The following is a 21,547-nucleotide window of genomic DNA, read 5'->3' on the forward strand; positions in this document are numbered from 1 at the left end:
TCAGAAGTTGGTTTATAAAGGTTTATATTCGGGCTCTTAAAAATTTTCGAACAACCTGGAAACAGATTATTCGAATAGCCGGTAAATACTATTCCGATAGTCGTTCTATTCGAATAGTTGTTCTGCTGCAAATATTTGAATAAATGAAAATTGTTTGAGAGATGTAAAATGTCAATAGTAGTACTGCAAAGTTTCTATAAACTTATATATAAATGTAGAAACATTTTTTGTTTCATAAAAAAAAAGAAGGAACGCTTCGCATGCTAATAGTAGACAACGTACGATTAACCGTCTAGCTGAAAATGAGCGGTTAATATAATAGTTACGACTAGATACCGCAAACTGAATATTATTATTCGAATATTACACTATTCGGTTAGTCGGTTAGTCGAACAGCTCTAGTTTGTATATTACTTAAAAAGAAACTTAAAAAGATAAAAACCAAAGTAGGTACGCGTTATTTTCAAATTAATTATTGTTGTAGTTGATATGATGACTTTTTATAATACATGGTTGTCAAATTTGCAAGAGTTAATTTTTGCGTGAGCAAAATTACAAAAATGCGTTCTGAAGTCCTGCAGTCAATCACCCCTATCACGCATTTCGACTTGGATTGAAATTTTCTCCGTTTGGCGACTTTGGTATCATGCGTTCCGTTCCCGTTCAGTTCAACTTCGAAATTTACAATTCAGCCTATCATGCATTTCGATCGTAGCTCCGTTTTGCTAAGTTGCAATTTTGTTGGCGGAGAACTTTTTGTGTTTTTATTTTGCTGTGAAAATTTTATTATTTGCGTGATTTTTTTTTTAATTTTCTAAAAATGTAAGTAAAACTTGTATTTAAAAGTTGTAAAACACACGATATTTCCAGTTTTAGTGATGTTTTTTGATATGCTTTCAGGTCAAAAACAACAACACCAGAGCTATATGGAAAATTAGCAGATATGATGGAGAGTAAGCTGGATATAATAGCCAACGGTTTTCACCAGCGTCCTAAGGAAGATGTGCAGGCTTTTTGGAAAGAGGTAGCATCAAATTTTCTTGGCGTCGTTTCTTCCGCAAACGTATCTAGGACATACTTGAATGCGTCCTTATTCAGACGAAAGTTTTTTTGAATCTAAATAAGTAAACAAATTGTAAGAAAAATGTCTACTTTCACGTGCAATTACTTACAGCCCGTCATTCATCTGGAAGGGATCGCACATATCTCGTAATCTTCTCCTTTCAATTCTCACCCCAGCATTCTGAGATGCGCTGCTCTCCTCCTCAACCAGTAATATCGCCGCGGATAAAGATTCCATAGTTACGTTTAATAAAAATAATAACAATATAAAAATTTTACTTTTATTTATTTTCTTTGAACAGCAGTAATTTGTGTATTTTTGCTTTGTTATGTTCCAGTTTCACATATTTCAAAGCAAACAGCTGATTTCGAAAGAGTTATAGCTCTTCCTCTTCTTCTTTCAATCCAATCGCAACGCACGATACCTAATTTCGACTCCCGCGGAGCGTAGAGCGGGAACGTAATCGAAATGCATGATAGGGGTGAATATTGTTGTGTAATATAATTCGAATACGATGTTGAGGTGTTTGATTCGTTCTAGTTGCGGAGTCCCGACATGGGGTGCGTTCAAGATGGCAACTACGCTAAAATTTCGGGTCCCTTTCGGCTACTTAGACCCGACTATCGTGGGAACGGGCAATAGGCTTAAAACATACGTGTGCTTAATTATTTGAATAGAAACGCAATTTATTTTAGTTACAGTAGCTGGCAGCACCAACATTGCTTTCTCTCATACATGTTCAACTGTCACTTTTGATAGAATGGCACGAATATGTGGTTGGCAACGCCAAACAGCTGTCATCAATTATCCCCGTTGTCAATGGTGGAGCAAGAGTGAAGAAAGAATTAAAAGCGAGGGTGAATTTTTTAGCAGCAGCAGAAAAAGTGGAGCGCTCATAGTAGAAGTTTATGCAGTCGTTTAATTTTCATAATTTTTTCAGTTAGTCGTTTATTTGTACTTTGCTTTGAGTTTAAACAATTTTATAGTTACTACTGCTGTGAATTCTAAGCTCTATCGCCGCTATTGCCACAGTTTGGTGCTGTAACCGCACAACGACTTTTCCTGCATATACGGCATTAAATAGGGAGAAAGGTAATTGAAATTAATACAAAGAATACCAAACAATTTATTTGCGGCACACACATTCATATATACAGAAGGACAGTACTACATAAGAGTATGGTAAAGCAAATATGTTTTATTTTTTTTGTTTTCTGGAGAAATTGCGGCGCATTTGGTTGTATCATTTCGAGTGACAATGGATTGCATGATTACTGATAAGCCAAAAATTTTGCCAATATAGAGTTAATACAAAGCAACAAATACAATTTTGCTTAAATCGGCAAAACCCTATACTAGTTTTGGCATATGTACATGTGTGCATATTTGTTAAAACAATTTCTATATTATGCACGGACAAAAATAGACTAATGGAGGAGATGTACAACAAAAGCACTGCACGTCCCGAACAAATATCGTCAGAAATCAGCAGTATTATAGTATATACATACATATCTACATAAGTACGTACGTAAGCATATATAGCGCTATGTTATTTGTTTTTTTTTTCTCAGATAATTTTTGATGCCATACGTGCTGATATTACGTACATACATTTGTTATATACATACATGCATATATATGTATGTATAATCTTTTTTGGTTTTTCGATTTTATTTGTTATGCCGCTGATTATGAGAATCGAGGTGCAAATTAGAAAATATATAACTGAAGCAAGACCGGCAGCGCAATTGATTGCTTTTTCACTTTAATTTGTTGTTTATACTTTCAAAGACTTTGTTTTATTGATTTATTTATGGATAAAATTTTATTTTTTTATTGCAGATTTTAACAAACAAAAAGCAAAATGATTAAATTAAAGAATTTATCGAATGTTGTCAACAACACAACAGTACGGTAAGTGAACTCAATTAAATACGTTATTTATTACTACCTTAACAATTTATTGGTATAGAAGATAAATAAAATGTACTAATTGTTGTCATTATATAGCGCCATAGCTACCTCAGCACCACTCAACGAAGCCGACTCATGGTTTTCCAAGTTGTTGGTGCGTAAAATTGAGCCAACTAAAGAATCGCACAGTCGAATGCTTAGTGATAAGGAAATCATTTATGCCTTGCATACGCACAATGTACGTCCCGGTTATATGGATGATTATTTGAAAAATTAGTGAGTACAATTTGTGCAATCACTTAATTTAATAACGTTCACTGTCGTACATATATATTTATGTATATAAACTTGAATGACTGTTTATTTATAAACAATTTAGCAAGATTTCAGTACAACTGGTGAATGATAAGAAAGCGAATTTGTCATGCAATTTAGTCGCATCATGGACCGTGCATGTTGGTGATATGGATCAGTGTTTGCATTTATGGAAATACACTGGCGGCTTTGAGAAGATCGATATCGCCAAGGAAGATTTGTGGCATGATGAGGTTAATTTAGCTAAATATAAATATTTTATGTGAAAAATACTGAACTCTTTACACATTTGCAGGAGTACGTGAGTTTAATGAATGAGCGCATAAAGTACTTACGTTCACGTCATTTACAATATCTACTGGCATTTAGTTATTGGCCTAAAATTGAATTTCGTCCAGGCAAACATATCTACGAAATGCGGTAAGTTAGTAAAATAATAAATAATGTGAAATTCTAATTTTTGCCACTCTTTCTAGCTCATATCGTTTAAAACCTGGCACAATGATCGAATGGGGCAACAATTGGGCGCGTGCCATTAACTTCCGCAAACATAACAACGAAGCTTTTGCTGGTTTCTTCTCACAAGTAGGCCGGCTTTACAATGTGCATCATATTTGGTGTATGTATACTGTATTATTTTAATATAGAAATGTAAAATATATAGATTATTATTCCACAAACAGGCTATAAGTCCTTATTGGATCGCAAGGAGACACGTGAAGCTGCCTGGCGCTCTCCCGGTTGGGACGAGTGTGTCGCCTATACTGTGCCACTTATAAAAGATATGCATACACGCATTTTAGCTCCTACTGAGTTCTCGCCATCACAGTAGAGCCAACGTAAGCATAAACCGTAAATATTGTTACAAATAGCAAACTTTTTAGTGCCTCCAACTAATTTATTTTTAAACAACTATTGAGTTTTTGGCTATACCCACACATATATGCTATGAATTGATAAAATAATCGTTGAAGGCGTGAACGCACAATATTTAAGCCAACTACAGTAATGCTTCCACATATACATTTCTTTTTATTTTCGAAAATTTTCAATTTATGTGCTAATATATTAAGCTCAAAGTTTAACAATTATCTCTTCATCATGTACAGTGTTGGCGCTTTTTAATATAATTTAATACAATAATTTAAAATTCAATTCTCAGTGAAATTGGTACCGAATTTCGTGATAAATACTTATTGCATATTTATTTGCCAAGCAAAAGAAATTGTTACACTAAAATCAAAAATTATGAAATTGTTATAAAATCAAATATATTATTAAGAAAAATAACGCATTTTTATTTAAATTGTTCCAACTCTTAATTTGCATTCAGATTTGCGCACATAATCGCATAAAAATTGTACGTGCGTACGCCGTATAATGGTCGAAATCAGAATCGAAAATTCGTTTACAGCAGGTCGCCGATGTACTAGGCGCCCATAACCGTGCAGAAAGTGTTTGCGCCCGGCACGGCGTTGCCATACTTACATATTTTAATTTAAATCAGCCATGCGTTGCCAACCACCGCGACGTGGATGTCGAGTTGCCAACTATCCAAATATAAAAAATTGCCAATTCCACAACGACCTGTCAATTTATGGCGCAATAAGGAATATCGCTATTGGAAATTGCTTGCATGCTATATTAAAAAAACTAATTTGACACAACAAACCAATAAATTTGATGATATTTCTTTATATGCTTGCTACTTTACTTTCCAATTGAATTTTTATATTTTACATAAGATGATGAAAATATCTATTGTGCACCACAATATTTCACAATAATCAGCAATTCACTTTTGCAATGTTAGTTGGCTACGCTTCATGTATGTCAATTTCATTTATGTTGACTGCCAGCTGAGTGCATTTCATTTCTGCACGTGTCTCAAAACAAAAGTTTTTAGCGAACTGCGCATAAAAAACTCGTATAAAAATTATTTTAAAGTAACAGCGTCGCATAGTTCTAACTACTTACATTTGTTTTCGTTTCTTAAAATTTAAATACAAATCGCAACATGGAGTACATGGAACCGTCGTCACAGCCTACAAAAACTACCATGATCTTGTGTTGCGAATGTGGTGTGCCAATCGAACCAAATCCTTCCAATATGTGTGTAACCTGTCTACGTAATCACATTGACATCACGGAAAATATACCGAAACAGGCAGTATTACATTTCTGTCGTAACTGTGAACGCTATTTACAGCCGCCCGGCGAGTGGGTATCTGCAGCATTGGAGTCGCGCGAACTGCTGGCTTTGTGTTTGAAAAAGTTGAAAGGTTTAAAAGCTGTCAAGTTAGTCGATGCAGGTTTCGTCTGGACAGAGCCACATTCCAAACGCATAAAAGTCAAATTGACAGTACATGGTGAAATTAATGGAGGAACCGTGCTGCAACAAGTGTTCATCGTGGAATTCACTGTGCAGAATCAAATGTGTGATGATTGTCATCGTACCGAGGCGAAAGATTTCTGGCATTGCTTGGTGCAGGTGCGACAACGCGCGGAAAACAAAAAGACGTTTTACTATTTGGAGCAGCTGATTTTGAAACATAAGGCACACGAAAATACGTTGGGCATTAAGCCATTGCATGGTGGTTTGGATTTCTATTATGCGAACTTCAATCATGCAAAGAAGATGGTTGACTTTTTGCAATATATGGTGCCAGTTAAGGTGACTACGTCCAAACGTTTGATTTCGCATGACATACATAGCAACAATTTCAATTATAAATACACATGGTCTGTAGAAATAGCGCCCTTATCGAAGGATAGTGCAGTTTGTCTGTCAAAGAAGTTGCGTCAACAGCTGGGTAATCTTTCGCCAGTTTGCTTGGTGTATAAAGTTGCTACCGGTATACATCTAATTGATCCCATGACGGCGCAAATATCCGAGTTGCCGGGACAGATGTTTTTCCGCAATCCTTTTGAAGCGCTGTGTGATCCGAAACAATTGGTGGAATATGTTGTTATGGATATTGAACCCATCATGGATAAGGATCGTAAACATATACCCGGCACAGGACACGTATCGTTTCGTCACGTCTTATGCGATATTTGGGTGGTGCGTTCTTCCGAGTTGGGCATAAATGAAAATACGATCCACACACGTTCACATCTTGGTCATTTGCTGAAGGTAGGCGATTATGTAATGGGCTACAATTTGGGTGAAGCGAATTTGAACAACACTGAATTCGAGAATTTGTCTGCAGATCAAATCCCTGATGTGTTGCTGGTACGTAAATGCTACGCTGATCGTCAAACACGTTCGAACAATCGTAATTGGAAGTTACGTCATTTAGCCGATGAGGCAACAGATGAACGCAGCAAACATGACTTCCATGAATTCCTTGAAGATTTGGAAGAGGACGTAGATTACCGTAAACAGATTAACATTTATCGTGATGCTAAGAAAGCACTGCCTGTTGATAGTAATGATAAGCAAGCCGCAAACGATAGCGTGCCACATATTACGCTGGCAGAAATGTTGGAAGATCTTGCTTTGGACTGTGAAGATGATGCCATGGGTGAAGATAATGCTGATGAAGGTGCTGGTGCCGAAGAGATTTGAAGAATTGGTTGTTTAAGATTTTAAATGAATTTTTATAGAGTATGTAATAAAGAAAATTATTTTGTGAATCCTGAATCCGTTTCCCAAACTATTTTGGCGTTTGATCTAAAAGTTGTTTCACCAGCGGTAACACATGCTTACGTGTCGCTTTTATGTTGCCCATTTTATAGAAGCTGCCGTTGAGAAAATGGCAATTTTCATAATGCTGTAAACAAAGCGCTGGCTCAGTGGATTGCAAAAGCTTTTTCTCTATCAATTGACATAGTTCTTTGCATTTGAAGTCTATCAAACCAATGTCACGTTGCACGGTGCCATTTTCGACTAACATACCCATTAAAGTAACAATGGCAGAATTTGTCTCCTCTGCGAAAGCTTTAACTGCATTTGCCGCATCTGGTTTCTCTATGAATTGTTGCACTAACATTGGAAAGCCTGGTATAGCAATATTCACACTATCATCGCCGTTTGAAAGTATTTTTAAGTCTTTCCGTAAAAGTTGCATTGATGTTAAGCTGCTAATATCGGCACGCGCCGCCACTAGAGCGTCGAATAATTTTGTGCGCTCAGTTAAAGGCTTGCTGTTAGGTAGTTTACTCAACAATTCTTCAAGTTTTGCACACATTTCAAAATCTTTCGGTGTAGCACGATTAGCAGACTCACTGAAATTTACTGTATCTAACACTATAGTGCTGCGCAGCAAAGTAAAAAGTGTTTCAGTGTCTGTATCTTTAGCTTCAGGGGTTAACATAGACTTAAGTACTTCTTCTGCTATTAACGTTGCACATGAACCTACCAATTCTATATGTAATTTGCAAACGTTTGATAGCTGTGCCTTCTCATCAAATGTGCGATGATCAAAAACTTCCAGGCAACGCGTAGCAAAAGGGCTAACATGGTGATCTACCAAAATAAACTCACTGCGTGTTAAATAGTCCTCTTGTAGGTCATCGCGAAAAGTTAAGTGCTCGTCGCTAATTGCATGTTGTTGGAAAACGTAATTAACTTCAGTTTTAAGCGCATAATCGCGACGTGGTATATTAAGGACTGGCAGAAAATTACGCGTGGTGTGGCTACTGGCGACTTTTTGTTGCTGATAATGGTAAGCAAGTGTGACTGCACACACGGCGGAATCCAAATCGCACGATTCATTGCCCAAAACAATGCAAACGGGCTCCTAATGAAGCAGTCATTTTACAATGTGGTTGTATAAAATTATTAATATACATACTGCCGAATTCACAAATCTGCGGCTTTGTTTCAAAAAATTTAACATATTGGGCAAAATTTAATAAACAACTTCACTTTTCACTAAATATCTAGCTATTCTTTGATAAATGAATTTTTTTACTCTTTTGTACGCAAATTCGTTGCAATCGGTAACTGTAAACAACACCAGCCGGTGGAATAACAGCTGATTGAAATTTCTACGCTGTCATTTACCCAAATGTGACGGCGTCATTTTAAATATGAAAACAAAAAGATCGCAAAGGAAATTGTTTTTGTTGTTTGTACTAAATTATATGCTTTTATCAAAGTATTAAATAAATAAATATTAAGGGTTAGTTACCCGTACCACTACTTGTCGATGAAGCAGTTGCAGCGGCGACAAGCAGTGTGGGATCTGGTTTAGCACGTTTAGGTAGTGTTGCTGCTCTTAGATATGGATTATCTATGTTTGGATTTTCTAAAATAGCTTTATTGGTGGTTGAATTAGGCTTGATGTCATTTTCGGGCTTCACATCTTTTTCACTTTTTGTCTCAGCTTTCATTTCCCCATCACCCTCATCTTCGTTACCACTTTCATTTTCGTCATTGTCATCTAAAAGAAAACACGGCGTGTAACTCCGAATTAATAAATTTAACTTTTCAGCAATGCGCTTACCCTTGGATGTCACATCTTCCGTACGATTGGCCACCAAGTAGTGATATTCCAACTCTTCGAAATCAAACACTTGATCTGTGGGATTCAATGCGGCCAGATAAGGTGGGAATGCAGGTTTGCAGGCAATTACTATAATATTTGTTTATATACGATTTTCATTCAAATTTTGACACATATAGATTTTAGTGCTTTTACTCACAGGGAAACATATTGTCCTCATTGTCGAAAAGACTGTGTGTTTCAGATGTTTTTGACAGGAACTTGGTTAAAGCCTTTTCAACATCTCTTTTTTGGTTAGCTGCTTTTTCACGTATAGCTTCGTACTCTGTCACAGGTTGTTTATGCGTCTACAAACGTGTAAACAATAATTTAACCAATTTTTGGTACAATATATGAACTTATTTACCGGTGTTCGCACATATGCGTGCGGGTCGGGCAATGCAGGCAAATAGTTGGGCACATGAGGTGGATGTGAAGATTTTGTGCCCGCTTGTAGTAGATTTAGTTGCTTTTGTTGCGAAGCTTGTGATGGCATTGGTATTATCTGACGACCATCACGCTTAGCAAAAGCTTCAATACCCTGTAGTGATATGCCCATGTTGACAAGTGCTACAATCACATCACCAATTACAGGTATGGTGCGGCCAGAGAGCTCACAGAAACTTCGTGCTGATTGTCCCACTTCCACAAGTACTAAAATAGATAAAATGCTTTAATTCTTTAGAAATAGTAAATAATTTTGAAAAACTCACAGCTTTGTAGCATTTCAGTAAGCGTTTCCAGGCACTCCTTGTCAACGGTGTCAAAACCTTTTTCCATTAAAATTTGTGACACCGCCAGGCTTAGGATTTTGCGTCGTGGATTGGATGACTGTGTGGAATCGGCTTTATCCATTTTGAGCTATGTAGTTATAGTAGCTTACTATTTTCTTCAACTTGTGATGAAGTATTGCACTTTTGTTTACAAAACTATTTTAACATATTCTGCTTCTTTTTACAGACACAAGTAACAATAGAAAACTTGCTGGTATTGCCAACTACTCATGTGTAATTAATTGGCACACAAAATATTTTGTTCAAACTTAAACTGATTTTGTTTTATTTAAATTCTTTCATTAAAATTAAAAATTTAAAATATTGTTAGTTTGATTAAAATTTGGCGTTTTATTTATAGCATTTCAACAAAAAAAAAAAAGATTACAATTTTTTACTTCCATGAAAACGGGGTCTACAATTTGAAATAAAGTTTACGTCTGGCATAACAACGAATAGAGATCAAAGCAAGAAATGTGAAAATAAGTCGATTCTTCTTCAGCAAAGAAAGGCAAACCCAATAGCACGTAAGAAAAACAAATAATTTCGAATATTTTCAATGATATAAATACCATTTAGTTGATAACATTTTAATATTTGAACTCGTTTTATATTTCTATATTTTTTAAAAAGAAAAAAGAGCAACGAAACATCAAATATCCTCTCGAAATAAAGTATTGCAGAAGTGTTGAAGAGATAAGACCATCAAATACGCAGACAAAGACAACAAATACAAAGGAAAAATAATTGTGTTATATTTGTTTTTGGAATATTGTCCTAGAAATCAACACGCAAAAAACGCAACGTAAAACAAATAAATATTATTCATCACATTGCTAGTGTTAACTTCAAAATGCAAAGCGCTGATGTAGAAGCCTTGAACGCAGTAGGCAAGGAATTGGATCGTGTTATTTATAAATTGAAAGATATACGTGAAAATGCGGCAGCCGAAATCGCTGATGTCGCTACACTGTTGGAAGAGTTGATGAAAGTGCTAAACAAGGCAGAACAAGAAATGTCTGGTACAATAAATACAAGTACCCAAGTAGATGCACCCTCCGATGTAGATGATCCAATGGCCGATGAAGCTGATATGCAAGTTGAAATGGAACGTAAGTTGCTACCAATCACTACTTTCATTTGCATTAATAAATTTTTCATTATAGCCGCAAAACCACGCCTTAATGACTGTCAAGTCAAACATGTGCTGGATACACTACATAAAGCTAACGAAAGGTTGCAACGAATATCAGCAGAGCATCGTGATTTGCACGGCGCCGTCTCCAAAGTAGGCAAAGTAATTGATCGCAATTTCGTATCGGACTTCACTGCTACTACGCGTGTTGATGCGCTACAAGATGAAGAGAATCTGATGTTGCTAAATAAAGTAATGGCGAAGCATTACTGCCGCCAAGGCATGGATGATGTAGCACGTTTGTTAATAAAGGAATCGGGCATGCCCGAAGAGATGGCACAAGAAGTGTTTGATTCAGAGAGTAGCTTTGCTGAGATTTATCGCATTTGGAAAGGTATACAACAGCAGGAATTGGGACCGGCATTAGAGTGGGCAACGCGCTATTCCGAGGAATTAATTGCCAAAAATTCAACACTCGAATTCAAATTACACCGTTTAGCATTTCTGCAAATAATGTCGCGTGGCATTAGTGCACAAGCCGAGGCGATTGCATATGCACGCAAGAATTTCGGCAAATTTATCGATCGTTTCGAACATGAAATACCAAACTTAATGGGTTGCTTCATATACTTGCCCATGGGCATAGATAATTCGCCGTATAAGCATTTGATCTCGCCACAAGTGTGGATGGAGGCATCATATGTCTTCATGAAGGATGCGTGTCACACTTTGGGTATTAGCAAAAATTCGGCTTTATCAGTAGTTATTAATGCGGGTTGTACAGCGTTGCCGGCATTGCTTAATATTAAGCAGGTTAGTACTTAAATTTTATTTTCAATTTATATATCATTGTATAAAAAAAATTAATCAACACATTGCGCTTTAATATCTCAATTTCAGGTTATGCAGTCACGTCAAGTTTTAAGCATTTGGAATGCACGCGATGAGTTGCCAATCGAGATTGATCTTGATCCCGAGTACCGTTACCACTCAATTTTCGCTTGTCCCATATTACGTCAACAGACCACGGAGGATAATCCGCCGAAGAAATTAACTTGCGGCCATGTTATCTCCAATGATGCATTGCATAAGCTTAGTAATGGTCACATACTCAAATGTCCCTACTGCCCCGTTGAACAGAATGCCGATGATGCTGTACGAATCTACTTTTAAAAATACGCGTTTAATTACACATTTACACATATGTGCTTATTTTCGCCCAAAATCATTAATTAAATTCATTATATTTAGCGTTAAACCATTCTACGAAAATGTGTTTGTGTTTGTGTAGTTATAGTAGAAATGTAAAATAAGTAACAGAGCACTGTTGCAAATCGCTTGCGAAGGCAGAGAACATGAAATTTAGTTTTTTAAGTGATCGTAACTACGGTATTTTAATGAAGTAAAAAAAATATACTTTTTTTTTGAGATTGAAAAAACTTGAAAACCCATTAAACGACTTTCAGTTGCTAAGTATTTTGTTAGAATTACTTATTTCTTAGTATAGTTATTTTTCAGAAATTTATTTTGCGTTTCGTCCACTACATCCGTAGAACTGACAGTTTTTCTTGCAATAAATTACATACATAAATATCACCGATTTGGTATAGTTCATTTACCACAGAGGTCACGCTGATACAGCATGAAATAATGGCGGTTCCACTTCTGGCAATGCGGTGTCCTCATGATTGTGTATAAGTTTAAAGAGTCCGGTACCAATGGAGGCGGGCATGCCCAGTATAATACGCTCGGAGACACCATCCACGGCATCCGTTTGACCAAAGTAGGCGGCATCGAATAAATGATCGGCGGTTTTTTCAAACTGAAAGGCAATTTTTTAAGTAACGGGTTATTTTGGCGGTGGTTTAAGCGATGATTTTCAAAATTATGAAAAGGGGATGGAGGTAGTTGGGGAAATTTTATAAGGCGGGGTTATGAACAGATGATGTTTTGATATCGAAAGAGATTTGCTATTGTTTTAGGATACTGGGTTTTATCCTATCAAGGATTGTCCAATCGACAGCACTCTTCCGAATTACTTCACTAATGTTTTCTACCGTTACAGCAGCAACAACAACAACAAAGTAATTGGATGCAGCAAATTTAGATGTATCAGGTATAAAATTGATCACAAAATTTGTTGCTGGGAAATACATTTTTCAATGTTAGGTCATAAGAACCTTCATGATATTATAGAAATTTAGAGGTTTTTGGGGCCATTTGTTAGAAAACTATCGTTCTTTTTTAGGTTATTTTCGAAAAAAATATCACAGGTGGATGAAGGGTCAGGTTCACTCCAAATAGAAAAATAAAATAATTTATTTTCAACACTTACCGAAGCCAGATTGAAGACACTTTCACGCATTTTGGCCAAACCATGTCGCGTTATGCCCAACACTTCACCGCGCGACGTCATCTGACTGGCCAGCAGCATAATATGACGATGATCAACACTCATGCCATGGCCTTCCATCACATCCGTGATTTCCGTCATGATGGTGGTGCGCGCAGCCTCAATACCCAACGTATTATAAACTTCCCAGATATTGTTGCTCTTGGTGTGTGCGCCGACAACACCAAAAGTGGCCATAACATCACGTAAGCCTGCGCCCTCAATACAAAGTTTATATGTGGCCGGCGTGTGTGCATCGTCAATAGCGATGACAGCGCGTGAAATATTTGGCAAACCAGCAACGACGACATTTTGTATGGATATGGTGAGGCGTTGCAGTTCGGCGTTGAGTGTGGCGCCATGTTTGGAGGTATCAATGTGTACGGTTATTACTGAAGAGCCGACAACATCTACTAACGCCGGTTTGATGCGCAGCTTCGATGTACAGATGCTGGTATGTAACGTAAGTAGCGGTTAAAATTCAATAATTTAGTTGGTTAACTGTGTTTACTTACGAGTAACGGACTGTTTCGGCATTAATCTCTAAACCTAAAACCTTTATGCGGTTTAAATCCAAGCGTATAACTAAGAAACAGTCATCTGGCCTGTAGACCTCCTCGATGTAAGATGAAATCTGCATGGAAATGTTATTTAAAATAACGAATATAGTTGATATAATGTTACTGCTGCCATGGGACTTACCTCGCCGAGCGTAGTCTTCTCAATGCGCGCCTTCACTTTACGCGCAAACTCCATGCTGGTGTTATTCTCAATTTCAGCAGTTATAATAGGCGTTGAAATGGTTTTTGTAGCATTAATAATTTCGACAATACGTGGCACGCCCTGTATATAAGAAAAATTGTATATTTTTATTATAAATTGATTTAAGCTATTTTAAATATTTTCTATTTATTGTGGTTTCTCATTCTTCATACACACCTGTGTAATGTTCATCGACGCGACACCAGCAAAATGGAAAGTTTTCAATGTCATCTGTGTGCCCGGCTCACCAATACTTTGCGCCGCAACAGCGCCCACAGCAGTGCCAGGTTCAGTTACAGCACGATTGTATTTGTCATTGACCCAACGCATAAATGTGCGAATTTGTTCCTCAGTCAGGCGTTCAATTTCGTTAGCCAATTTCGGGTGACGTCGGTATTTGGCTTGTACATTGGCGATTTTTTGCGCGACTTTTTCGATAAATGTGCTGTTGTTGTAAAGCAAATACAATTTTACTATCTTCGCACACATATGGTACATATATATTATATTAGATTTCTTACATAATTTCGCTTTGAAAATCTTTGCGACTCATGGTGAATTCATCCTCGGTGAGTATTTTACGCACTACTGGTGAAATATCCGCTGCGGCTTGCGGTGTGCTTTTACGATCGGGCACGGTGGCGCGCAAATGATTTAGTTGACGTACCAAATCTACAGGTTTATTTTTGACTTCCATGAAAACGGGGTCTAGGCCGTCGCCACCATATATCAACTCAACTATTTCACCTATAGCATTACGTACAGATCCATCGTAGTGTACAACCAGATCTTCCAGGCACTAGTGACATGTGGTGGAATTATTATATATATAAACAAAAACTCTTAATATTTATAGGAAAAAATACCTTCACCAAACGACGCTGCAAATAACCAGTCTCGGCCGTTTTCACAGCCGTATCGACCAAACCCTCACGTCCAGCCATAGTATGAAAGAAAAATTCCGTAGGGGTCAGACCCGAGTAGAAACTATTTTGTACGAAACCACGTGCTGCCGGTATGGCGGCTATTTCGAAAAAAATTATTTAAAATTAACGTAAGAAAATTAAAAAAATATCAATTTATTATTGCACTTACAGAATTTTTCGAAATGTGGCAGAGCACGATTTTCAAATCCATTTGGCACACGCTTGCCATTGATAGCCTGTTGGCCGACGCAAGCAATCATCTGTGATATATTGATGTTGGAGCCCTTGGAACCGGACAGCGCCATAATAAGTGCACTATTAGTGGGATGCAGCTCACGGAAGCAAGCTTTAGCTGCCTGTTCACGTATAGAAGACAGTTCACGCAGCATTACCGCCTCCAATGTTTGTTCCGGTGTACAACCTGGTTGACATTGTAGTGTACCTTTCTTCATTTCCAAAATGTATTCATTGCATTTGGCATAGCCATTTTCTAATAGCTTTTGTTTTTCCTCCAACAACTTATTGCTGGGTGTTACATCGCTGATGCCGAAGGAGAAGCCACGATTTTGTATGAAATATGAAGCGATCTGCAAATATATAATAATTTGTTCTTGATTACTTAGACTCGACTGTATAGCACACCAACTACAATATTAGGAACAGCTGCCGTGTTAAGTCTGTCGGTAGGAATCTCTACACTATGAATCATAAAGGATTGTCAACACGGCACCATACCTTGAAATTATTTCAGGATTATTTTCTGCTGTTACAACAACAAAAAAGCGTCGGCTTAGCACTCTAATTCAAATATAGTGGAGCCTGCCCAGAACCAGTTCGGAGCACGTAGAAGTCGGAACTAAAACTTATTTACGGTTCTTTATGAGGGTAACTTGATATGAGGCAGTGTCTATAAATCAACTCTCAATAACGAAAAAATATACGTATGAACATCCATAATTTCCGTTAATTCCTTGAAACAACAAACAAATACCCCAATTACCGTTATAAAATTAAAGAAGTATCGAATTTCTATAAATAAAATTCTGACGATACTAATAGAAAGCAGCGATAACTCGTTGGTATACAAAGGCAGACATATACGCTTGTATCATAAAAATACAAGAGCAATTATAACTAAAATTGATTGAAATTGCTTCCCGGATTTGTACAGAAATTACACAAAATTTAGTAAACAGCTGATAGTTGCTATCATTAAATTTTTAGCAAAGACAAAACATGTCGTAAACACTATAATTAAGAGAGCACAGCACCTGTTGGGCCGATAAGATATTGAATAACAATATTTGATGAATGAATTAAACAATTAAAAAGTACAAAGTGTACAAAAGAGATAGCATTGCCTTTCTCATGGCAAAAATTTTCATTTTTTAGAACTTATGATAAAAACCAAGGAATGTGTGAATGTAGATATGCATATATAAAACCGTAGCGGGAAACATTTAGAGATAGTATGCCTTAATCACTGGAGTACGAAAGTATTAATCGGTTTATAAAACTTGGCAACGGTCGACGCGTCAGAGCAGTTTGTCGTGATTTCGCAAAGTGCTGGTTGTTGTGGCCAATTATTGTCGCTTCTACTAAAAACCAATTACCGTGGTTTCTACTGAAAATTTTATTACAATGAGAGTTGAAATTCTGGCATGTCTGTGCCTAACGAGCATAATGCTACTCGCGGTTGCACAGGCCTATATAGAGCCACGGACAGATTTGGGTGAAATTGTGAGTTCGAAATATTTAAAAGTTTAATTTGTGGAATTTAAAATAAAAATGGACTGGTAGTTAAGATTTTTAATGGATATGATTAATAATGAAAATGTGTGATTTTTTAAATAAAATAATTTAAATCTATCCGTGTAAAAAGTGTATGGACGAAATAAATTTTCACAGCATTCGAGCGTACTACAAACACTTGAATTTACATTTTTACAGAAGCGCGCAATATTTACTTTAATAACTTTGGACGTGGTTGAATACGTATTTATGCCAATAATAGTAAAAAATAATAATAATTTTCCACATATATCTCAATGTTTGCAAAGAGGAAAGTGTGTTTCCATTGAAACTCTAATATTGTATTTCATAAATTGCACAGTTGGCAATGCGGAAATAAAATTAAAGCGATAGTTCAAATTTTCTATTTCACTTCCGATTGCAGCTCTCTTGTATTTTAATGCAAATAAAGTTAGGTGGAAATATGTTTTAAACTCATTTGGGAAAAATATGATCAGAATGAACATTTATATAATAATACAATTAATGTATGTATAATAGTGTGATTTTTTTTTTAATCATAAAGTATAAATTTAAAATTTTTTTAAAATCTTTTGTTTAAATCATTAGTGACGTATGACTTAATTTTGTATTTTTTTTATGTCAACAGCAAAATCGCATTGTATCGGGTAGCCCGGCATCACTTGGTCAATTTCCCTGGCAAGTAATTTTGAAAAAAGATCCAATCGAAGATTTGCTATGTGGCGGTTCAATTATCGCAGCAAATTGGGTGCTCACCGCGGGACATTGTACTTATGGCCTAACATCTGTATTTATTATGTTCGGTACTGTGCTGCTTAATAATCCCAACGCTTTAAATATGACCGCAACCCAGCTGTATATAAACCCGAATTACGATAGTTCGACACTAAATAATGATGTATCATTAATTCAGCTACCAACAACATTGACATTCAGCAGAACTATACAACCCATACAATTGGTGACAAATGATTATGCGAATTTCAATTTTATTGGACAAGTAGCCACAATTGCGGGTTTCGGCTTCACCGACGATGATTATTTGGAATCCTCAAACTTATTATTGTACGCACAAGTGCAGATTATCAATAATAGTAAATGCGGCGACGTATTTGGCACGAGCGTAGTGATACCTTCAACGCTATGCGCGCAAGGCGAAAATGGCACTGACATGTCGATATGTAGTGGGGATTCTGGTGGACCGCTAATAACACGCGATTTGAATGGCAACTGGATGCAGATCGGTATAAACTCATTTGTGGCAGAAGATATGTGCACTATGAAGTATCCATCTGGTTATGCCCGTTTAACATCGTTCCTGAGTTACATTTCACAGGTGACGGGTATTGACTTCAATAGTTATTGATTGCGGGCTTATGCTTGAGTTATAAATGGAATAAACTGTGCTATGATTTTCAAACTAATTTCTGTTTTTTATAAAAACCTAACCTAGAACATTAATAAATTGTTGGTGTAAAGAATTTTTGTCTCATAAATTATCAGGTATATGTGTTAAGCAAACACCCAGTTCTGTAAATAAAATAGTTTCGAGTTTTTCTTAGAAAAATATTAGTTTTTGCAGGCAATTGATGGTTTTACACATAAATATACATTGGTTTTAATCTCGTAATTATTTCTCGTATGTACTTCAATTCTTATTAAGATAAGATACGAAAATAATTGTAAACCAATCAGTAGTGTTCAAGTTATATTTTTCTCAAGCAGTGTTACTAAATTAAAAATAAATGTCTTTGGGGATTTACTGAGTTTCGATAATATGATACTTTTATTTCATTTTAGCTGATTGGAACAAATTGCGTTGTGAGCGGTTGGGTTTTTTGCAAGCAATTGTAATCGCTCCTCTGATTGTTAATACTAATTTCTTCATTTAAAACATTTTTGTTTTCAATAGGAAATTAAAAGAATGCTTTCACAAGCTTAAGGAGTAATTAGACTGATAATGATTGGCTACAACAAAATATATATGAAAAGATATGCCATACTAATGACAAAATCAATTATTGTCAGAGGAAAGTGGAAGTTTTTGAATTTTGTTATTTATATAAATTTTATAGTGCTAAAAGAATGATGAATGGTTCTGTTTAAAAAAATATATTTTTATATATTCAAAAATTGAAATATTTATAAACTAAAAATTTTTATAATAAAAAGGGGAAATTTTTATATTAAAAAGTGAAATTTTTATGTATTAAACATTTAATTTTTAATTTTGGATTAAAAATTTCCTTTAATTTAAATTTAAATAATAATTTTAATTTTTAATTCGATATTTTGGTTTGAAAATTTTCTTTAAATTTTCTGGAGTACAAAATAAAAATCAATAAATGATCATTAAATTTTTAAGTGATATTTTAGTTGATATTAGTTAAGGTAAAGTATTTTACTTACTCTTGCCAACCTCCACATGCATTTGGTAGCATATAGTTCACCAAAGTCACGGAGTATAACATAGAATATGCAGTTTTTGGTGCCTGAACCCAAAGTGCTTTTATCCATTGAACCACAAATTAGCTCCGAGTTACGTATAATCACCCCTAAAATAGCAGTGTAACGAAATTTTATATTAAAATTAGACATAATTGATATTACTACAAATAACTTACACGAATCTCGTATACATAGATCATAGTTAGATGTATAATTACGGCCTTTGGTTATCAAATTCGCCATCACCGGACATTCTTTGTTCGGACGTAATAGTAGACTGAATATTTGCTTGCCTGTCCAGAGTTTTCGTGGCTTCAATATTGCCGGTGGCGGCATATCGATGCGCATATTGGCATCGGGTCCGGCTAGAAAGCATGCAGCTAATTGCATTGCTTGCTCCTTGGTCAGAAATTCATCTTTTTGCGTGAGCAAATAGCCACCAGTTATGAAATCTTGTGTTGCCGCAATGAGTATTTCACCATTTTTCGGTGTTATCAGATTCGATTTATTGCCCATTAGTATTAGCGCCTCTGCACGCGCCTCCTCCGTTTGTGGCAAGTGTAAATTCATTTCATCGCCGTCGAAATCTGCGTTATATGGCGTACAAGCACACTCGTTGAAACGGAATGTACGTTGTGGCTGCACCTTAGCTTGGTGACACATAATCGACATTTTATGTAGTGATGGTTGGCGATTGAAGAGCACTATATCGCCATCGCATAAATGCCTTTCCACTATGTCACCACACTTTAAGTCGTGCGCTACTTTGTCACGATTGCCGTAAGCAAGATACTTTTTGAATGTGGAGCCACGTTGTTGTACATAATTGGCACCCGGATGCTTCTGTGTGCCATTTTTCACCAACTCTTTCATTTTTTGTATATTAGCGGGATTTACACGTTCCGGATAGGTAAGTATTTTAGCAACACGCTCAGGTACACCTACTTGGTGTATCATGAGGTTAGGATCTGGTGAGATTACGGTACGGCCGGAGAAGTCCACACGTTTGCCAGAGAGATTACCGCGAAATCGGCCCTGTTTGCCTTTCAAACGTTGAACAATGCCGCGTGTGGTCTTCTTGGGTGCCATATTTAGTGGAATACCAGAAATTTCACTGTGAAAGTATAGCGCAACGTGAAGTTGTAAAAAATCCCAATCTTCTTGAATGAGCTCAATTTTGCCACCACCCGTCATATGTTTCTGTATAACATCGTTGATAAGTAAAATTTCACTTTGCTTCATGGTCAAGTCATCTTCGGTGCTGTAGAGTAATTAATTAAACTTGTATACACATTTTTTTTTTTTTAATTTACCATATTAGATTACTTACGTGCCTGCTTTTACCTCGGACAGCACAGAGGGACGTATGCATACCGGTGGCACGAAAACACGTGTCACGATCAAATTTGCCGGACTGGCATCGTCAGAAGTCATACCCAAAAGTGGTATATCGTTTTTCGGTATTGTTTTGAATAATTCCAATACGGTTAAAGGATTAAGCTCCTCAACTTGATTGTATGACGTCAGCATTTGTTGCAATTCGCGATTATTTTCAGTTGCTTGCAGCAATTCATTTAGCGCATCGGTCATTAAAGCGTCCGGTTTCTTCCCCTTACAGGGATCATGCAGAATTTTTAATAAACCTGGCCCTTTCTTTACACCGCCATTGGGTGCTTCACAATTAGGGCATTTCGTCTGTTTCTTTGCTTTGTTTAATATTTGCCCATGCAAAGATTTCTTTGCTAAATATGATAGATTTGGATTAAGTAATTTTTTCTCATATATACGCTTATCGACTTCACGAAGCATAACATGCGAGCAGCTTTTACAAATCATTTGCAAGATTGATATTGTCGACCGGAAGTGTCCAATATGGAATACTGGCAAGGCAAGATCCAAATAACCGAAATGACCGATACATTCATTTAGGCCTTGGCCGCATGTGTCACAGGTGGCGTCTTTCGAGCTCACACCCTACAAAAAAGTCTCTGTAACCAATTTATTACTTTAAAAACAAATATAAATTCTTACCATACGTTTATCCAGCACGCCATAGGGCACCGGCTCGCGTTGTCCCTGGTACAGATTTTTGGAAACAATGCGCAAATGTGATTCCTGTTGTATTTCTTCGGGACTGCTGATACAAAACTGCACATGGGAGCTAGAACATATACACACATATTACTTAATTGTATTGACATTGGCAAAGTTCTTATATACATTTTTTTGATCACATCAGCTTCACGAAATTGCTCTTTCGGCATTTTGTTGGAATTGTTTTCAAAGAGTAGTTATTTTACTATAAACAAAAATTGTTTGAAATACGCGATTAATTCATGAAATCCACAGCATGCCGCCTATTGTTTTTGCGTACGATAAATGTCAAAACATTAAGCAGTGTTGTATGCATCCCTGAAGGGGAAAAAATAAGGGCCTATTCAACAGCTGTTCGAATTTGCCTACAGTAAGGTCTTCTTTTAAATTTATTTTTAATGTTATAGATATAAAAATTACAAGAACTAGCTTTTTCGAAAATTACTTAAAATATTAC

At 36.3% G+C, this 21,547-nt stretch overlaps 7 protein-coding genes across 7 annotated transcripts; 4 read left to right on the top strand and 3 right to left on the bottom strand.

Annotated features, from left to right (window-relative positions):
• The first annotated feature begins 1,876 nt into the window (after positions 1-1,876).
• Positions 1,877-4,559, top strand: LOC105232192 (protein NipSnap). Its single transcript, XM_011213819.4, has 7 exons — positions 1,877-2,155; positions 2,909-2,980; positions 3,077-3,256; positions 3,360-3,528; positions 3,591-3,715; positions 3,772-3,914; positions 3,979-4,559. Exons 2-7 carry the CDS (start codon positions 2,931-2,933, stop codon positions 4,125-4,127), a joined length of 816 nt encoding a protein of 271 aa, XP_011212121.2. The 5' UTR covers positions 1,877-2,155; positions 2,909-2,930; the 3' UTR covers positions 4,128-4,559.
• On the bottom strand, positions 4,205-8,273 carry LOC105232193 (exopolyphosphatase PRUNE1). Its single transcript, XM_011213820.4, has 2 exons — positions 8,095-8,273; positions 4,205-8,040 (listed from the first exon to the last, which is right to left on the bottom strand). Exons 1-2 carry the CDS (start codon positions 8,137-8,139, stop codon positions 6,955-6,957), a joined length of 1,131 nt encoding a protein of 376 aa, XP_011212122.2. The 5' UTR covers positions 8,140-8,273; the 3' UTR covers positions 4,205-6,954.
• Positions 5,313-6,941, top strand: LOC105232194 (60S ribosomal export protein NMD3). The gene has a single exon (XM_011213821.4). It carries the CDS (start codon positions 5,313-5,315, stop codon positions 6,864-6,866), a length of 1,554 nt encoding a protein of 517 aa, XP_011212123.1. The 3' UTR covers positions 6,867-6,941.
• Positions 8,274-8,359: 86 nt separating the features above from the next.
• On the bottom strand, positions 8,360-9,747 carry LOC105232195 (transcription initiation factor TFIID subunit 8). The gene is made up of 5 exons (XM_011213823.4): positions 9,501-9,747; positions 9,155-9,441; positions 8,948-9,095; positions 8,749-8,877; positions 8,360-8,685 (listed from the first exon to the last, which is right to left on the bottom strand). The coding sequence occupies exons 1-5, from the start codon at positions 9,640-9,642 to the stop codon at positions 8,426-8,428; spliced, it is 966 nt and encodes a 321-aa protein (XP_011212125.1). The 5' UTR covers positions 9,643-9,747; the 3' UTR covers positions 8,360-8,425.
• Positions 9,748-9,966: 219 nt separating this feature from the next.
• Positions 9,967-12,120, top strand: LOC105232196 (E3 ubiquitin-protein ligase RMND5A). The gene is made up of 4 exons (XM_029552747.2): positions 9,967-10,087; positions 10,194-10,672; positions 10,727-11,508; positions 11,596-12,120. Exons 2-4 carry the CDS (start codon positions 10,414-10,416, stop codon positions 11,866-11,868), a joined length of 1,314 nt encoding a protein of 437 aa, XP_029408607.1. The 5' UTR covers positions 9,967-10,087; positions 10,194-10,413; the 3' UTR covers positions 11,869-12,120.
• An 82-nt stretch (positions 12,121-12,202) lies between these two features.
• On the bottom strand, positions 12,203-21,383 carry LOC105232198 (DNA-directed RNA polymerase III subunit RPC1). Its single transcript, XM_049456656.1, has 13 exons — positions 21,217-21,383; positions 21,028-21,157; positions 20,327-20,970; positions 19,173-20,257; positions 18,958-19,103; positions 14,945-15,362; positions 14,716-14,873; positions 14,371-14,648; positions 14,027-14,294; positions 13,790-13,930; positions 13,603-13,721; positions 13,031-13,538; positions 12,203-12,517 (listed from the first exon to the last, which is right to left on the bottom strand). The coding sequence occupies exons 1-13, from the start codon at positions 21,258-21,260 to the stop codon at positions 12,323-12,325; spliced, it is 4,134 nt and encodes a 1,377-aa protein (XP_049312613.1). The 5' UTR covers positions 21,261-21,383; the 3' UTR covers positions 12,203-12,322.
• On the top strand, positions 16,225-17,972 carry LOC105232197 (brachyurin). The gene is made up of 2 exons (XM_011213825.4): positions 16,225-16,515; positions 17,177-17,972. The coding sequence occupies exons 1-2, from the start codon at positions 16,417-16,419 to the stop codon at positions 17,912-17,914; spliced, it is 837 nt and encodes a 278-aa protein (XP_011212127.1). The 5' UTR covers positions 16,225-16,416; the 3' UTR covers positions 17,915-17,972.
• Positions 21,384-21,547: the final 164 nt, after the last annotated feature.

The sequence above is a fragment of the Bactrocera dorsalis genome, chromosome 4, assembly GCF_023373825.1.
Source record: "Bactrocera dorsalis isolate Fly_Bdor chromosome 4, ASM2337382v1, whole genome shotgun sequence".
Taxonomy (NCBI): domain Eukaryota; kingdom Metazoa; phylum Arthropoda; class Insecta; order Diptera; family Tephritidae; genus Bactrocera; species Bactrocera dorsalis.

Bases quoted from the DNA above. Each gene is read 5' to 3' on its own strand.
- LOC105232192 (XM_011213819.4), top strand. From the start codon at position 2,931: ATGATTAAATTAAAGAATTTATCGAATGTTGTCAACAACACAACAGTA. The intron at 2,981-3,076 runs GTAAGTGAACTC...GTCATTATATAG, and splicing joins GTCAACAACACAACAGTACG to CGCCATAGCTACCTCAGCAC. The intron at 3,529-3,590 runs GTTAATTTAGCT...ACACATTTGCAG, and splicing joins AAGATTTGTGGCATGATGAG to GAGTACGTGAGTTTAATGAA.
- LOC105232196 (XM_029552747.2), top strand. From the start codon at position 10,414: ATGCAAAGCGCTGATGTAGAAGCCTTGAACGCAGTAGGCAAGGAATTG. The intron at 10,673-10,726 runs GTAAGTTGCTAC...TTTTCATTATAG, and splicing joins TATGCAAGTTGAAATGGAAC to CCGCAAAACCACGCCTTAAT. The intron at 11,509-11,595 runs GTTAGTACTTAA...TCTCAATTTCAG, and splicing joins CATTGCTTAATATTAAGCAG to GTTATGCAGTCACGTCAAGT.
- LOC105232194 (XM_011213821.4), top strand. From the start codon at position 5,313: ATGGAGTACATGGAACCGTCGTCACAGCCTACAAAAACTACCATGATC.
- LOC105232193 (XM_011213820.4), bottom strand. From the start codon at position 8,139: ATGTTAAATTTTTTGAAACAAAGCCGCAGATTTGTGAATTCGGCA. The intron at 8,041-8,094 runs GTATGTATATTA...CTGCTTCATTAG, and splicing joins GCAGATTTGTGAATTCGGCA to GAGCCCGTTTGCATTGTTTT.
- LOC105232195 (XM_011213823.4), bottom strand. From the start codon at position 9,642: ATGGATAAAGCCGATTCCACACAGTCATCCAATCCACGACGCAAAATC. The intron at 9,442-9,500 runs GTGAGTTTTTCA...TATCTATTTTAG, and splicing joins TACTGAAATGCTACAAAGCT to TACTTGTGGAAGTGGGACAA. The intron at 8,878-8,947 runs GTGAGTAAAAGC...CAAATATTATAG, and splicing joins TGAGGACAATATGTTTCCCT to TAATTGCCTGCAAACCTGCA.
- LOC105232197 (XM_011213825.4), top strand. From the start codon at position 16,417: ATGAGAGTTGAAATTCTGGCATGTCTGTGCCTAACGAGCATAATGCTA. The intron at 16,516-17,176 runs GTGAGTTCGAAA...TTATGTCAACAG, and splicing joins GGACAGATTTGGGTGAAATT to CAAAATCGCATTGTATCGGG.
- LOC105232198 (XM_049456656.1), bottom strand. From the start codon at position 21,260: ATGCCGAAAGAGCAATTTCGTGAAGCTGATGTGATCAAAAAAAT. The intron at 14,295-14,370 runs GTAAGAAATCTA...TTACAACAACAG, and splicing joins GATTTTCAAAGCGAAATTAT to CACATTTATCGAAAAAGTCG. The intron at 12,518-13,030 runs GTAAGTGTTGAA...ATTGCCTTTCAG, and splicing joins GTGTCTTCAATCTGGCTTCG to TTTGAAAAAACCGCCGATCA.